Source organism: Mustelus asterias, chromosome 14 (genome assembly GCF_964213995.1).
Source record: "Mustelus asterias chromosome 14, sMusAst1.hap1.1, whole genome shotgun sequence".
Lineage (NCBI taxonomy): Eukaryota > Metazoa > Chordata > Chondrichthyes > Carcharhiniformes > Triakidae > Mustelus > Mustelus asterias.
In genome coordinates this window covers 75,220,424-75,238,615 of record NC_135814.1, presented here as the reverse complement: position 1 = coordinate 75,238,615, position 18,192 = coordinate 75,220,424, and the positions used below count along the sequence as shown (strand labels likewise).

At 39.0% G+C, this 18,192-nt stretch overlaps 1 protein-coding gene across 2 annotated transcripts in view; it reads left to right on the top strand.

Moving 5' to 3' along the window:
• The window catches only part of sf3b1 (splicing factor 3b, subunit 1), a 53,758-nt gene extending 36,035 nt beyond the window's left edge, over positions 1 to 17,723 (top strand). For both annotated transcript variants that reach the window (XM_078228641.1, XM_078228642.1), the window contains 10 exons: positions 13 to 159; positions 4,539 to 4,664; positions 7,784 to 8,005; positions 8,366 to 8,548; positions 8,657 to 8,768; positions 8,920 to 9,040; positions 9,669 to 9,800; positions 10,131 to 10,403; positions 13,901 to 14,117; positions 16,124 to 17,723. In XM_078228641.1, the coding sequence (XP_078084767.1) occupies positions 13 to 159; positions 4,539 to 4,664; positions 7,784 to 8,005; positions 8,366 to 8,548; positions 8,657 to 8,768; positions 8,920 to 9,040; positions 9,669 to 9,800; positions 10,131 to 10,403; positions 13,901 to 14,117; positions 16,124 to 16,282 (1,692 nt within the window). In that variant the 3' untranslated portion in view covers positions 16,283 to 17,723. The remainder of the gene's footprint in view (positions 1 to 12; positions 160 to 4,538; positions 4,665 to 7,783; positions 8,006 to 8,365; positions 8,549 to 8,656; positions 8,769 to 8,919; positions 9,041 to 9,668; positions 9,801 to 10,130; positions 10,404 to 13,900; positions 14,118 to 16,123) is intronic.
• Positions 17,724 to 18,192: the final 469 nt, after the last annotated feature.

The following is an 18,192-nucleotide window of genomic DNA, read 5'->3' as shown; positions in this document are numbered from 1 at the left end:
AATCTGTTTTAGGGTCTGGCCGCCTTCTTGAAGGCTATTGGATATCTTATTCCTCTCATGGATGCTGAATATGCTAATTACTACACTCGTGAAGTGATGTTGATCCTTATCCGAGAGTTTCAATCTCCTGATGAAGAAATGAAAAAGATTGTGCTCAAGGCAAGTTTGTAATTATATGATTGAGGATATTTTATAGGATGTACTCAATTATAACTTTAAACATGATGTAGATACTGAAAAAGTAAAGATATGCAATGCTAGGCTTTGCTTCTGTAATGTAGTTTCTTAATTTTCAGCTCCTGGATTTTATTTTTTGAAATTTAGTGTCCCATATAATATAATTTTTTTGGGATATGGGTGCCTGGGGCAAGGTCAACATTTATTACACAAGCCTAATTGCTTTTGAGAAGGTGGTTGTGTGCTGCCTTTTTTAACCCACTACGCTCCATGTGGTGAAGGCATTGCTGTCAGTTGTGGTGTTCCGTAATTTTGATCCAGTGACAATGAAAAAAAGAAAGACCTGCATGTATATGGTGCCTTTCATGACCACAGGATGTCCCATGGGTGCATGATAGCCAGTCAAGTATTTCTAAAATGTAGTCAGTTAAAATGTGGCAACTTAAGTTCCCATAAACGGCTGGGTAATCAGTTTATATGATGTAGATTTAAGTATAAATATTGTCCAGAAAACCATGGTTAACTCCCCCACAGTTACTCGAAAAAGTGTAGTGGGATCTTTTATGTCTACCTGAGAAGCCAGGTGTGGCCTCATTTTAACATCTCATCCAAAAGACAACACCTTCGACTAACTCAGGATTGCACTGGACTGTTAATCTTGGTTTATGTGCTCAAATCCTGGAGAGGGAACTTGAACCAGCAACCTTCTGGCTCAGAGGCGAGAGTGCTACCAGATAAGGCAATATATTTCCAAGTCAGAATGGTGTGCAGCTTGAAGGTGGTAATGTTCCCATGCCCCCATTTTGTTTATTCTTTCATGGGATTTTGGCGTTGCTGGTAAGGCCAGCATTTGCTGCCTGTCCCTAATTGTCTTAAACTGAGTGGCTTGATAGACCATTGCAGAGGATAGTTAAGAGTCAACCACGTTGCTGTGGGTCTGGAATCATGTGTAGGCCAGATTGGGTGTGGAATTAGTGAACCAGATTTTTTTTTTGCATATTTATCGATGGTAGTTGTGGTTATCATTACTTAAACTAGCTTTATATTCCAGGTTTTTTAATTGAATTGAAATTCCATCAGCTGTTGTGGTGGGATTTGAACCCATGTCCCCAGAGCACATTCGCCCCGTGTCTGCGTGTGTTTCCTCCAGATGCTCTGGTTTCCTCCCACAGTCTGAAAGACGTGCTGGTTCGTGCATTGGCCAAACTAAATTTTTCCCCAGTGTACCCGAGCAAGTGCCGGAGTGTGGCAACTAGGGGATTTTCACAGTAACTTCATTGCAGTGTTAATGTAAGCCTGCTTGTGACACTAATAAATAAACTTTAAAACTTCAACATTAGCCTGGGCGTCTGGATTATTGGTCCAGCGACATTGCAACACACCATCTCCCCCGCTATGCTTGTCCTTCTAGGTTGTAGAGATCAGGGTTTTGGGAAATTCTGGCAGAGACATCTTTGACGAGTTGCTGCAGTGCATCTTGCAAATTGTACACAATGTAGCCATGCTGCATGGAAATGAAAGGCGTGAATGTTTAAAATGATGGATGAGCTGTCAGTCAAACCAACTGCTTCATCCTGGATTGTGTTGAGCTGCTTGAGTGGTAGAGCTGCACTCATCCAGGCAATCACATTCCACTACACTCCTAATTTGTACCTTGTGGGTTGTGGAAAGGGTTTGGGGAGTCAGAAGGTTGGGTCATTTCCTGCAGAATGCCCAGCTTCTTGTAACCACAATGTTTCTGGTGCAGGTAAGTATCTAGACAATGGTGACAACTCCAGGAAGTTAATGGTTGGATATTCGGCAATGATAATGCTAGTGAATGTCAACAGTTGGAAATATTCATAGCCCAGTAGTTGTGTGGTGAAATGTTACCTGCCACTATCAACCCAAGCCTGAATGTTTTCCAGACCTTGCCACATGCAGGTAATGATTGCTATCCTAACTAAGCTGTCAGATGTGGCTCATTGGTCACACTGTAGGCTCTGAATAATAAAGTTCTCGGTTCAAGAGTCACTCCAGAGCTTGAGCACAAAAAACCCAGGCTAACACTTCAGTGCAGTATGGGTTGTGCTGCACTGTCAGGTGAGATGTTAAACCAAGGCACTATCTGCCTGCTCAGGTAAATGTAAAAGATCCCATTACACTAGTTTGAAGAAGAGCAAGGGTGTTATCCTGGTGATCCTGACCAATATTCAGCCCTCAATCACATTGTAACAAATTATCGGTGATTATCGCATTGGGAGTTTGCTGCTGCATTTTCTACAGTTCAGTAGTGATTTAGTACACTTCAGAAGTACTTAATTGACTGTAAAGTGTTTGAGACATCCAATAATTATGAAACATGATGTGTAAGTGTAGGGGCCATACGTTCCTTTGAATAGACAAAGATGGCACTGGTCCGTTGAATTTCTTTTATTGAACAGAACTTCAAATTAAATCATTACAAAAGTGAACAGAAAGAGAAAAAAGCTGGAGAGAGACTGGCTTTCCTGCCAGCCCTGTATTGATCACACACACAACTCAAAACATAGAGCTGAAACTACAATATATGTGATTCATTATCTTGTTATCGAAATCGTTTGGCACTGTCTCTAACTTGGAGACACCAGCCTCGCGGATGTTTATGAGAAACTTTGATGTGGAGATGCCGGCGTTGGACTGGGGTGGGCACAGTAAAAAGTCTCACAACACCAGGTTAAAGTCCAACAGGTTTATTTGGAATCACGAGTTTTTGGAGCGCTGCTCACCTGATGAAGGAGCAGCGCTCCAAAAGCTCGTGAAGTCGTGTTGTGAGACTTCCTACTATGAAAAACTTTGGCTTATAAAAAATCTGGTTTGCTGGCATTGTATTTTTCAAAAATGCAGTCAATTTTCTAGCTAACCCAGCATGTCTTCTGAGTTTTAAAATGTACTCGAGCAGAGTTAGTTATTTTTGTAAAATTAGATTTTAAATGTAATTGCCCAGGCAGAAATATCTTAAAATGAAGTCTTTGCATAAATGAAGCAAACCATACACAGGCTCAACAGTAAGGTTTTCTTTTTTGAGTTGTGAATGGAACTGAACACTGCAATCTGCAAGAAATATTCCCGCTTCTGACCTTCTGATGGAGGGAAAGCAATTGATGGGCCTAGAACATACGCTGAGAAATTCCTGCAGTGATGAATGGAACTGAAATGCTGCAGTATCACAATCTTCCTCCTTTGTGCTAGATGTGACTCCAGCCAATGGAGAATTGCCCCATCCCCAATAAATTTGATTTTATGAGGACTCCTTAAAGCTACACCAGGTCAGCTGCTGCCTTGATGTCAAGGGCAGAAACTTCCCATCCCTGGAATTCATCTTGTTTGTCCATATTTTGATCAAATGAGGTCTGGACCTGAGTATTTTTGAGAACCCAAACCGAGCATCAATGAGCAGGTTATTTATGAGTAAATGTAACCTAGTAACACTGTTAGTAGCACCTTTCATCACATTGCTGATGATTGAGAATAGATTGGTGGGGTGTTAATTGACTGAATTGGATTTATCCTGCTTTTTGTGGACAGGACTATCTAGGCTATTTTCCACTTTATCGGGCAGACACTAGTACGGAAGCTCTAATAGAACAGTTGGGCAGAAGGTGCAGCTATTTCTGGAGCATAAGTTTTAAGCACTATAGCTAGAATGTTAGATGGAATGTTAGATGGCTGTGACAGGAAAAAATATTTTATGCTGCAAATTGGTATGATCTGGAATACCTGAAAGCAGCAGATTCAGTCGTAACTATCAAAGGAAATTAGATATATACTTGAAGAAACATTTCTTGTGCTATGGAAAAAGACTGAGGTGCTGGGTCTGATTGGATACCTCTTTCAAAGAACTGGTCCAGGAAGAACGGGCTGAATGGCCTCTTTCTGTGGGATAGATTCTACAAATGCTTTATTTTAATGGATATATTTCATGAGATGTTCTGGAATGTACTTGTACATTTGGGTGAAATAGATTACTCAATATCTGAACTTAGAGATTTTTTTTGGTTAGAGATAGATGCAAGAATTAAATATCCTTTTGATGTAATTTAAATTTGTGCAGTTGTACTGCTCCGAAAACATAAGTTCAGCATTCTTGACTGCCAATACTATCTTTCCTTGGAATAATATATTTTTTTATATACTGCCTTCTGCTGCAAATATCAGTGTTACTGCTGTAACTAGTTTACATGTTCAAGACCTGTTTATATCATACATGATCTAACCTCATTATTTATTTCAACCCATTGAGTATGGAGTTTAATGTTAATGTATGGAATTAACTTAACAGTTAAACCAGTTGTCAAGAACTGTAGTGCCTTCTGGTAATAACTTATATGTATTATTTTTAGGTGGTGAAACAGTGTTGTGGCACAGATGGTGTGGAAGCCAACTATATCAAAACTGAAATCCTTCCTCCATTCTTCAAGCACTTTTGGCAACATCGAATGGCTTTGGACAGAAGGAACTATAGACAGGTAAGAGACATTGTTGTTTTAGTAAACAAAATTTAGTTTCAGCAGAGTCCAGGAAAATATATTCAACAAAATAAACATGCCAAACTAATGAACAAAACAGCATAGATGATTAAAGATGTAAGGGGAAAATTTGAATGCAAGGGCAGTAGGGGAGCATGACAAGGGAGAGGATACAAAGAAATTAGGACAAAAGTCAAATAGTTGGGAAGGCAATGAAGATCAATGAAATTAAATCATCAAGGAACATAATACAAATGTAAAATATTATTCAGGCACATAAATAGTAAGGTGAACCATGAAGGGATGGATATGGTAAAATCACAGCTAATAACAAAATGAGAGATATTAAATTATTTTTGCTTCAGTAGGGTCAGCTATACATTACACTAAAAAACAAAATTTAAAATAATATAACCACATTGAAGGTAAAAAGAGGAGAAATATTAATTTAGTCAAATTCAAAAGTGGTAATAACCCTAGGTCCAACCAGGTGCATTCACAATTTGTTTAAGAATCTAATGAACAAATAGCAGAAACACTACTACACACGCTTAATAATTCATTCGAAAAAGTTGTAGTATCAGAGGACTGGCAGATAACAAATATTCTACCTATGTTTAAGAAGCGAGATAGACATGTCTATGGAGCTATAGACCAGTGAGTGTAACATCAATGGTAGGAAAAATAATGGAATCCCTTTCAAAAGAGGGAAACAAAAAATAAAATAATTAATAGTCAGCATGGATTTCAAAAGCATAGATTACAAAAGGGATAATGTTGCTTGACTAACCTCATTGAATTTGTTTGTAGAGATAACAGAGTAAACAAGGGGAGTTAGATATAATTTATCTAGATTCCTGGAAGGCCTTTAGTAAAGGTACCACATGATAGACCAACGAATGAGGTCAGAGCATGCAGCTGGCTGCAGGACAGAAAGCAGACAGTAAGGCTAAAGGGTAGCTATTCAGAGCGGTAGAAGATGCTAAGTGGGGTCCCACAAGAATCAGCACCGGGATCACTGTTTTTCACAATTTATACTTTGAAATCAAAAACAATTTCTAAATTTGTGGATGACACCAAATTGAGTATGAATACTTAATACTGAGGAGTCCTGCAACAAATGACAATGTATTAAGAAAAAATTACAGAATGGGTGTTTAGTTTGCAAATGAATTTCAACATAGATAAGTGTGAGGTATTATATTTTGGTTTATTTGGAAAATAGAAACCGTAATGTACTACAGAATCAGAGTCCTAAGAGTACAAATGCACAAATCACTAAGTTGTGATGCAGGTCAATAAGGCCATAATAAAAGTTAAACAAGTATGAGGGTTTGTTTTTAGAGGAATAGAATTAAAAGAATCTTAGATTCATAGAAAATGTGGAGAAGTTAAGTGGAACCTTGGTTAGACTATACTTGGAGAACTGTCCTGGTGACTAGAGGTACTGGAGACGGTGCAAAAAAAGCATGATACAGGAACTGGAACGAATGAACAGGCGAGATCTCTCCTCTTGAAAAAAGATTGAGGTCTTCAAAATTAGGACAGCCTTATCTAGAATAGACACAGTGTATTCCCACTTGTGGGGAAGAGTAAAATTAGATGTCAGCAATATAGTATAGTCATCAAAAAATCAAATAGGGAATTCAGAAGAAATTTCATAACCCAGAAAGTGGCATAAATGTAGAACTTTGAATGTAGAAGTTGAAGCAAATAAAATAGATGCGTTTAAAAGGAAGCTATGTAAGCAAATGAGGGAGAACAGAATGAAGAGGTCTACCGTAGAATTGCTACAGTGCAGAAGGAGGCCATTTGGCCCATTAAGTCTGCATCGATTCTCTGAAAGAGCATCCCTCCCCTTCCCGCTGCCCCATCCCCTTAACCCCACACATTTACCATGGCTAATTTACCTAACCTGTACTATGAGGCAATTTTAGCATGGCCTAGCCTTTGGACTGTGGGAGAAAACTGGACCACGTGGATGAAACTCATGCAACTGCAGGGAGAATGTGCAAACTCCACACAGTTAGTCACCCAAGACCGGAATCAAGCCTGGGTCCCTGGCGCTGTGATGCAGCATTGCGTCACTGTGCCACCATGGCATCTTTTATGTTTGAGTTAGATGAGGAAGATTTTAAATGCCAGCATAAACCGGATGGGTTGATTCGCTGTTTCTATGCTATATATTCTGTGTAATTCCAGGTATTTCCAGTGGGGGTATGTAGAATTCCGAACTATCAAAGTCAGCATTGCTTTTTCTAAATTGAACACAGATACAGATTCCTTCAGATAGGTCATTTCAGTCAGGTATGATGAGCTGAACCACATGGACCAGGAAGGTCCAACTCTTGCTGTGTGGTGATTTGGCTGAAGATTCTGGGCACAGCATGGGTGTTGAAATGGGTTAGGGTTGGGGGGAAAAATAGCTGGAGGGATCCTGTTCCTTATTGTGATGTCCTGCTTGACACCTGTGTCTTTTAATACTCTAGGATGGAAATCACCAGGTCCTGAAATTTGTCTGCTTTAAATCTCATTATCTTATCCAATTATTAAATTATTAAGTATACATACTATTTTTAGCAGTATTTTATAACTTGCATTCAACAATATTTTGATTGTCAGAAGTCAATCGTAGAACTTAAAGACTGATTGATCACTGTAGAAATACTGCTCGGTGGCTTCAAAGGTCCTGTGAAAAGGAAAGGAAAGTTGAGCCAGGATTGCTTTTCCATGACTTCCTGGGATTGTGTATGTTTGGGCATCAGATGAAGCATGGATTGAGCTTGGTTTTGTGCTCTGTCTATTGGAATAGTATGTTAACACTTACTGTTTGTTTTAACTTGTGAAGACTGACCTTGTAATGCCATTGCCAGTGCAATTGTACCTGAGCAAGATTCATTGCTTCAGAAGGCTGTAGGAAGATATAGGTTGAGAGGAAATTTTTGGTAACCTACATGTAACTTTTCAGTTGTTAGTTCATTCTTTGAGATATTTTTGAAAGGATCCAACAGTGCTAAGCTGTTTAAGATCATCTGTTGACTGGTTTAAGAAAGAGTTTAAATGCCACAGTCATGTTTAAGTAGTTGCAATAACACTGTTTATATTTCTATTCTCTATAGTTGGTAGACACCACAGTGGAACTTGCAAACAAAGTTGGAGCAGCTGAAATAATCTCCAGAATAGTTGATGATTTAAAAGATGAGGCTGAGCAATACAGAAAAATGGTGATGGAAACCATTGAAAAGATTATGGGTAACTTGGGAGCTGCTGATATTGACCACAAACTGGAAGAACAGCTTATTGATGGTATCCTCTATGCCTTCCAGGAACAGACTACTGAGGTATGCATCTATGATCAGATTAAACTGCAAATTTTTGCATATTTTGAGTGATTGAATAGAAATCTTGTTTCTTCCAAACAGCTATACAATACAAAATTATGCTGGCTGCAAATTTAATTTCTGTCCCTTTTCGAGTTTTAGAGGATTTTGCAATATTTTTTCGAATGTTACAATGCCTTCTTTAAATTAACAATTGTATAAGTTCAGTAAGATCTGCTATGATCTTATTGAATGGTGGAGCAGGCTTGAGGAGCCAAGTTGCTTTCTCCCGCTCCTAACTCGTATTTTCATAGGTTTTTTTTGTGTATTATTTTCTTTCAAATGTTTGCCCTAGTATTCATGACCCTTGTGTTTTTCTAGGATTCTGTAATGTTGAATGGCTTTGGTACAGTGGTAAATGCATTAGGTAAACGAGTGAAGCCCTATTTACCCCAGATTTGTGGTACAGTATTGTGGCGTCTAAACAACAAATCAGCCAAAGTGCGACAGCAAGCTGCAGATTTAATCTCTCGAATTGCAGTCGTGATGAAGACATGTCAAGAGGTTTGTAATATTTGACTTACCTGGCTACGCGAACGAATTTCATTTCGGGTATATTTTGCCTTTTTCCAGTCCAGATCATGTGAATTAACATACAGTTTTTATTTGTAGGAGAAACTGATGGGCCACTTGGGTGTCGTGCTGTATGAATACCTTGGTGAAGAGTACCCTGAGGTTCTCGGTAGCATCTTGGGAGCACTTAAAGCTATTGTTAATGTTATAGGTATGTCTATTACATTAGTAGGTATACGTTATATGTAACAGTAAATATTATTTAGAGAGAATGAAAATATATTGGATTATTAAAATTTTAATTAAAGTTAGATGAAGTAAAAATCCACTACAAAATATTTTTCTTCAATTTTAATATACAGGCATGCATAAGATGACTCCACCTATTAAGGATCTGCTTCCACGCCTCACTCCAATCCTGAAGAACAGGCATGAGAAAGTTCAGGAGAATTGTATTGACCTAGTTGGACGAATTGCAGATCGGTAATTGGAATTATCACAACTTGTCTAAATAATAGTGAACTGCTAAGTTATCATAGAATCGTAGAACCCCACAGTGCAGAAGGAGGCCATTCGGCCCATCGAGTCTGCACCGACCGCAATCTCACCCAGACCCTATCCCCATAATCCCATGCGTTTACCCTAGCTAGTCCCTCTGACACTAAGGGGCAATTTAGCATGGCCAATCCACCTAACCCCCACATCTTTGGACTGTGGGAGGGACCGGAGGAAACCCATGCAGACGGGGAGAACGTGCAGACTACGCACAGACAGTGACACAAGCCGGGAATCGAACCCGGGTCCCTGGTACTGTGAGGCAGCAGTGCTAACCACTGTGCCACCGTGCCTTTGTCTTGTCAAGGAATAGTGTAAGAACCAAACTGGACCATTGTTTCCGTTCTTACCTGACCAAATGTGAGCATGCCAGAATACAAGATTGGAATTTATATCTAGGTAGCCTTAAATAATTTAAAAGAAAATCCAACAAGTTAGAGTCTGCTGTGTTTTGAAAAGTTGAAATGGAATTCAATTGTAACTTTTTTATACTGATCAGAAATTATATAGTGATGTCAATTCATTGTTTCTAAACATAAGTGGATCTTTTCTTCAGAGGGGCAGAGTATGTATCTGCTCGTGAATGGATGAGGATTTGCTTTGAATTATTAGAACTTTTGAAGGCACACAAAAAAGCCATCAGGAGGGCAACTGTAAACACTTTTGGCTACATTGCTAAAGCTATTGGGTAAGTTAAGTTTGAATTTTTTATAGCAAACAATGGAGCACAAGTTTCTGTTCAATGTTTTTTGTTGTGTTTTCTGTGCAGCAGTAGTTATCTGCTTCACTTCAGCTAAGATTGCTGGATGCAAATCTCTGTTTTACTATAGAGGGCCTAATATTGTTTTTCTTGTCTTATATTCAGTAATTAAAATACAGTTATGTTGGTATTTGAAGGAAAATGTTTAATTTCTGTCACGATGCATAGAAATGGTAATGATATTTCTGATATTGTTTGGCAATGATTTGCCACTTATATAAATGGCACCTTTCACCTTGCTGTTTAATTTCCTTTCAGTCCACATGATGTACTGGCCACACTGTTAAATAACCTGAAGGTTCAGGAACGTCAGAACAGAGTCTGTACTACAGTAGCTATTGCTATTGTGGCAGAAACATGCTCACCATTCACTGTGCTGCCTGCCTTGATGAATGAGTACAGAGTTCCTGAACTGAATGTCCAGAATGGTGTACTTAAATCGCTTTCATTCTTATTTGAGTACATTGGAGAAATGGGAAAAGATTATATTTATGCAGTTACACCATTGCTTGAGGATGCTTTAATGGACAGGTGAGTTCAGTTTTGAATGCTGATAATGACAGACATACAAGTAATCCACTGTTACACAGACATAGAGTAAACTTTTTTTTTCGAGGGGAGGATTATGTTCCAGGGAAGGATTATATTCAGGTGTAATCCATAAACACCTACAAGTCATCTCAATAGCTTGTTAGTGATTGTTTGCCAAAACGTTTGTGATATTTAAATTATTGTTTTCCATTTGAAAGCATGCTTGGAGTTATTCTTATGTATTGTTGATTTGTCACTTCACTAATATTTCAAAGGAAATCACCTTACCACCATTCTTGAGGTGGACTAACGCCAGGATGTAATTTCATGGATGATGGGAGCTTTTTGATGTTTCAGGCAACTGTCCGTTTGTCATTCTGGATAGTGAGTGTTGGGCTATTCAGTGAGAGTGACAGCAGGGTCTTAATTTTGTCCTCCCCTGATCTAAACATTAATTTATGATTCTACCAGGGGTCACTGAAGTGAAAAGTCTGAAAGTTTTATTCTTCTGCTCCCTACCCTGGAGATGCTGAGATTAGTTTTATGCCACTGACCCAGCCAGAACTGATTAACTCTGCGTTTAATTAAAATTGAACCTCGTTGGTCTCTGATTTATTGCACCTTAAGAAGTCTCACAACACCAGGTTAAAGCCTAACAAGTTTATTTGGAATTACGAGCTTTCGGAGCGCTGCTCCTTCATCAGGGAGTGGAGGTAGATTCACAAACATGGCATATGTCAGCAAAGTAGCAATTGCAAGGTAATTGCAGATTGGAATGTGAAGAATGATTGAAATGCGAGTCTTTACAGGTGCAAACTGTGTGTGGAGAGAGGGATAATTACAGGTTAAAGAGTTGTGAATTGCCTCAAGCCAGGATGGTTAGTAGGATTTTCCAAGGTCAGGCAGTATGGTAGGGGTTACATGTAATATAACATGAACCCAAGATCCCGGTTGAGGCTGTCCTCATGCGTGCGGAACTTGGCTATCAGTTTCTGCTCGGCGATTCTGCATTGTCATGTGTTTTGAAGGCTTACCTGAAGATCGGAGGCCTTTGATTGCTGAAGTGTTCCCCAACTGGAAGGGAACACTCCTGTCTGGCAATTGTTCCGCGATGTCCATTCATCCGTTGTCGTTGCGTTTGCATGGTCTCGCCGTTGTACCATGCCTCAGGACATCCTTTCCTGCAGCGTGTGAGGTAGACAACATTGGCCAAATCGCATGAGTATGTACTGTGTACCTGATGGGTGGTATTCTCACATGTGATGGTGGTATCCACGTTGATGAGGTTGCTGTGGCAGGGTTTGTGGTGTTATGGTCACTGTTCTCCTGAAGGCTGGGTAGTTTGCTGCGAACAATGGTCTGCCTGAGGTTGGGCGGTTGTTTGAACACCGAATCGCTGAGCAGAAACTGATAGCCAAGTTTCGCACGCAGGAGGACGGCCTCAATCAGGACATTGGGTTCATGTCACACTACATGTAACCCCCACCATACTGCCTAGGTTTGCAAAATCCAACTAACTGTCCTGACTTAAGACAATTCGCACACCTTTAACCTGTCCACGCACAGTATTTGTACCTGTAAAGACTTGATTACCTGTAAAAACTCGCATTCCAATCACTCTTCACATTCCAATCTGTAATTATCTTGCAATTGTGTCTTTGCCTGTATATGCCGTGTTTGTGAACCTACTTCTACTCACCTGATGAAGGAGCAGCGCTCCGAAAGCTTGTGATTCCAAATAAATCTGGTGGATTTTAACATGGTGTTGTGAGACTTCTTATTGTGCCCACCCCAGTCCAATGCTGGCATCCCCACATCATCATTGCATCTTGGCAGTTGTGTACTGAGCTAATTTTATTGCCTTTGGAGCCAGACTTGTTACTTCAGTCATTTGCATGAGAACAGGCAACATAGACATTGAATAGCCATCTGTGTTCTACTGGCAGTTGAATGAGACATTTGATTGCAAAATATAGCTATATACTTGCAAGTAAATATTGTGTTTTGAAAGCTTTTTATAAAAAAAAATGGATAGATGGCTATACTGTTATGTTTTAGCTACAAGACTGGGACTTTTTCCCTGGAGCATAGGGGTGATCTTATAGAGGTCTATAAAATAATGAGGGGCATAGATGAAGTAGATAGTCAACCTCTTTTCCCAAAGGCAGTCGAGTCCAAAACTAGAGGGCATAGGTTTAAAGTGAGATGAGAGAGATACAAAAGGGTCCAGAGGGGCAATTTTTTCACTGAGGGTGGTGATTGTCTGGAACAAACTGCCAGAGGCAGTAGTAAAGGCAGGTACAATTTTGTCTTTTTAAAAACCATTTGGACACAGCTACATGAGTAAGATGGGTATAGAGGGATATGGGCCAAATGCAGGCAATTGGGACCAGCTTAGTGGTAAAAGCTGGACGGCATGGACAAGTTGGACCGAAGGGCCTGTTTCCATGTTGTAAACTTCTATGACTCCAAGTGCTGTCTTTATCTTAAAATTTAAAAAAATCATGCATGTCTATTGAGACGTAGGAACATCAGACTTTGGAGCAGGAGAAGGCCATTGATCCCCTTGAGCCTGCTCCACCATTCAATTGGTGGAGCAGGCTCAAGGGGATCAATGGCCTTCTCCTGCTCCAAAGTCTGATGTTCCTATGTCTCAATAGACATGCATGATTTTTTTAAATTTTAAGATAAAGACAGCACTTGGAGTCATAGAAGTTTACAACACGGAAACAGGCCCTTCGGTCCAACTTGTCCATGCCGTCCAGCTGAACATTAGCCTTGCTAACGACAGTTACTGTACTTGTCCAACTTGTGAATGAACCAATATTTCTTGGAGTTTGACTTTGGGAAGATTACCAACATCTTTTTTGGTCTTTACCAGTAGCTCATTTCCTTAGTTACCAATTCATCACCATTCCAACTCAAGTTTAACCGTTTCCATCACCTCTGTGTCCTGTTGTGAGCCACATCTAGTTCATTAAGATGAATGTTACCCCATCTCTGAAGCATCATCCATCTAGGCTCCGCTGCAGCTCGATCTTTACAACGAGCTCTAACTTGTTTAAACTCCCAACTCGCGTGGAATTCCACCACCTACATTCTTGCATATTCACAGATTGGCCAGATCTACGGACCTTTAATTGTTTCTGTCCCTCAGCTGATTTTCCTGTCCCCAAGTTCCCCGACTAAATTTTCATTATTCACTTCAAATTCCTACCCCTCACTATTTGTTTAAAAGATTTACATGAACTCCTTGTAATTAATTAATTGAATAATTTTGTTAATTCTCTTTCCTTTCCCCTCCCAAAGTTGTTAATGAGAAACCGGGCTTTTGTACAAGCAAGCATATGCTTCTAATTGCAGTTTCAGTGGAAAATGTTTTTATGGTATCTTAGATGTTGAAGCATGAATTTAAATATTTTTATTGCAATATACCTGGCTAAGACATTTAAAACGTGATCTTTTCATGACTAATCAATATTTTTTTCCCACTGTAGAGACCTGGTTCACAGACAGACAGCAAGTGCAGTTGTGCAGCATATGTCCCTGGGAGTATATGGATTTGGCTGTGAAGATGCACTGAATCACTTGTTAAACTATGTGTGGCCCAATGTTTTTGAGACATCACCACATGTTATCCAGGCAGTTATGGGGGCATTGGAAGGTTTAAGGGTTGCATTAGGTCCTTGCAGAATGCTACAGTATTGTTTACAGGCAAGTTCAACACACTGCTTCTAACCTTGTACTTGAATTGGATTTGTTCCACATGCAAATACTTGTAGTCTACTGTTTTCCCATGACCTTGATGTAACAGACCTGCAGCTTCTCTTGTTGAAAGCATGGCGTTCACGGTTTCTCCTGGGTTGTCTCCAGAGTCATGTGAGAATGACTTAAGAGGAAGGTGCCAAGATGGTCAAGGTGTTAAATTTTTCCCTCACTCTGGAGAACTGCCCAGCCTTCTCAAAGTAGCAAACCTAAGGTTAACAATTTGTCTTGGATACAAACCCATATCCTGTCATTTTGTGAAATACTACAATGCTGGCTCAAAGTTACAAATATATTTCTTTTGAAACTAATGTCAGAGTAAATTGGAAAACATAAAAGCAATCCAGGTTAACTAACCCAGTCTTTCACTGTTGGGAAGTTTTAGAAAAGTGTTATAAAAGCAAAACTATTTTGAGGAACTAAAGTGTAATAAATTGAAGTGCTGCATTTAGATTATATCACTCTCCCAGTCTGATTTGATCCACCAGTACCACTAGGCTTCTCTTTTTAAACACAACAATAAATCCACTTTATAATTGCATGGAACTTTGTTAGCATTATTGAGCAGAGAGAAATATACTTCCAGAAACTTCCTTGTCTTGAACTTTGAGACCACTAACATTTAAAAAGCAATTTGAACTTCCAGTTAATCGCTGAAAGAATGATATGTCGAGATTTTGTTTTAAAACTTACTGTAACAAATTACTAAGTGTTTTTGACTGAACACTTAATTTTATAGGCAATTTATACTTAAACCACAGAGAGGAACATTCCCCTTTTATGCTCATCACCCAATGCACTCTCCATGGAATCACAGCCGTTTTCGCAAACAGTCCCACAGTTCCTTCCAGCTTCTAGTGGGTCCTGTATCCCCATTTCACTGAGTAGTGTCTTCAGGCACTTTCCTCCGTTTTCTGAGAGCTTCTTAAATCCACTACCAGTAAGAAAGTCTGCTCTGATGATTCTTCTTCTGATGTGGAGATGCTGCGGTGTCAATGGTAGTCATGATGTGGAGATGCTGTGCTTAACGCTCTCTCCACTCACATTGTCTGTACCTTTTAAGACTTGATTACCTGTAAAGACCCGCATTCCAACCATTATTTTATAAATTGAGTTTGTGTCTTTATATGCCCTGTTTGTGAATAGAACTCCCACTCACCTGATGAAGGGGCAGCGCTCTGAAAGCTGGTGGCTTTTGCTACCAAATAAACCTGTTGGACTTTAACCTGGTGTTGTGAGACTTCTTACTGTGATTCTTCCCCCAGCCATGCCAGAACAAATCTCTCAGAATCCGTAAAAGATCGCAGGATGTGTCTTTTTGACTGGAGACTTTCTCCCCCCTCCTGCATCCAACTGTGGTATCCCACAAAGCTAAGGAGTCTCCTCTCTCTAATGACCACACAGAACCTTTGCTGTCTGTGATATTCATTGATTTGTATGGAAGTCTGTAACCTGATCTCAAAAGTGGATTCCTTTGCCTTCCTCCCCATGGCAACATGAAACCTTGCATCAAGGCAGAAATGCTGATTAGCTATCTTCGATCCCAACTCCTTTCATCTTTAGAAGTAAATGGATGACTGCAAGTATGACTATTTAAAACCCGATAACAACAACATCTTTCTGGGGACTTCCAGAAAGAGTCTATGGGAAACTCAAAGACTTCTGCCAATGTCTCCAAGCATAAATACCTTGCACCTTTTCAGTAAAACAATCTGAGCATTCCTTGGATCTCTAACAATCAAACTACACAGATTTATTGTCAGGCAGATTTCAGAATAGGTCACATGACCCCTTCATTTACCCTAAATTTAAAGCTGCAGCCCCAAAATATAATTCTCTTCGAAATCTCAAAATTATAACTGCAAAAAATGTTTGTGTTTAAACATGTTTTCCCAGTACTGATATCCCTATTGGTCAATCAGAACAGTTATAATATTTTCCTTCTTTCCTAATAGGGCTTGTTTCATCCAGCTAGAAAAGTGCGTGATGTGTACTGGAAGATTTACAACTCCATCTACATTGGCTCGCAGGATGCCCTAATTGCACATTATCCAAGGATCTTCAATGATGAAAAGAATACACATGTCCGTTATGAACTTGACTACATCTTATAAAACGGGGTTAACATTCACTGCATAGTCTTTGTTGTCTGCTATTTGCTGCATTATTATTGCCCAATCTTATGCTGTGCTTTGGATGTGATGTGATGAGAGTTTGAATACAAACATTATCATCTTGTTGGAGAAGATTGTAAAGTAGTAAGTGGATAGGGCTAGTAGCACAATTTTATTTCAAATGGGACATAAGCCTTCTTGTCTCATTACTTGTTCTTGATGTTAAGTAACTAAATCTTATAGTGACCAACAGGATGGTGAATACTCAATTTACAATTCATTTGAATGTCTTTATTGAGATTTAAGTTAAATTCCTTGTGTTAAGGGGTTGTTTCTAACAAAAAAATAAACAAAAAGTCTGAGTCCAGTTTATATTTCTCAAGTTATTTTTGAGGTTTTTTTCATAAGTTTCAAATCAGCTGATTTTCAAACAAAGATCACATTAATTTTTGTATGGCAGTTTCATTTCCCCACTTTCTTTACATGACCAAATGCATCTTTTCTACTTTTGCTAAAATATAATGGTTCACTTTGCACAACTTTTTCTACAGTTGTGACAAAGGTCTTCAGAGTTAACTTGTGAGAAAATATGTAAGATTATTACTTGTGCAAGAACTGTCCTAATCAGGACAAATAGTGACCCCTACTCTGAATTAAACCATCTGCAATCAAATTGACAGGTTGAAAACCATAAGTGAACTAATCAATTTCTGAAATCTGTGTCACTGCAAGCTTGAAAATGGCTATTTATCCCAGTGGAATGTTAGTGTCCTAGTCGTGTGATAAGCCTTCTGTGAAAACTATGTCACTGTTAATGAACAATAGGAGACTTACACTGTGGTTCCTGGCCCATGGAGTTAAAAAGTAAGTAGAAAAACAAATGGTTACCAATTATAAAAAGCTCCATGAAGGTTAAAAACATGTTTGATATATTTTGGTCCAGGTATTTTAAGATTATCTGCATTTTTCATAACTAGTTAGCAGTGACATTAAGTGTTGGCTAATTCCTCAAGGGATACTGTTTCACTGCCATTAAATTGCTCTAGCTTATGTTGTAAATACTTTACATTCTCTATCGTGTAATATTTATAAATCCTTTGGTTATATCTAGTAGCATAAAGCTACCACACTATGAACTTCAGGATTAAAGTTATGATCCCACTCTGGCATATTAAGATTTGATTGCAGTCTGAATTTAATAACTTGCGAATCCAGCCAACATGATTAACTCGTCACTCGTTAGTTATGTGGTCAGGTTCACATGATATCCACAACTAGCAGGCTTGTATCTTCTGTTTCATTCAAGTAATTTAGTGCAGGTGAACTTGGTGTTTTAATAAATGCATCTCTCTGTATTGGTGCCTCCTGGTGCTTTTTTATTGGAACAAGTATTGTAGAGGTTTTTGTTGAGAATATGGGAATAAACATTTTTTGAAAAATATCGATGCAGATTTTATCAATGTTTAATGCAATTTTACTTTCTCATGTCAGTTCCTCTGTTATTCTAGATGGGCAAAAACTAATTGCTTCCTGTTTTTTTTCATTCTTAACTTTTAATCATCCTCATATAGGACTGCAAAGCCCCTCATGACTGAGACTGTTTTGCTCAAGTAGCTTTTTATTTTTATGTAAAACTGGGTGAAATTGGAGGACAGCACGATTGTGATTTATGGGTGCACATGTCTATACAATTTGACCAAGAATGAGAATCCTGGCTTTTTTTCATCCCATTTGGTTGGAATATTAAGACCAATGGTAGCATTTTATCACCACCATTTTAATGGAGATCGAAATTGGTGAAAATGACTGAGTATACGGTGCATTCCTTACTGAACTATTGTAGGGGGAGGGGCTCTACCTATGCCATTTTCAATTGGATCATTCTTGTGCTTTTTATGTGGTTGTCCTGT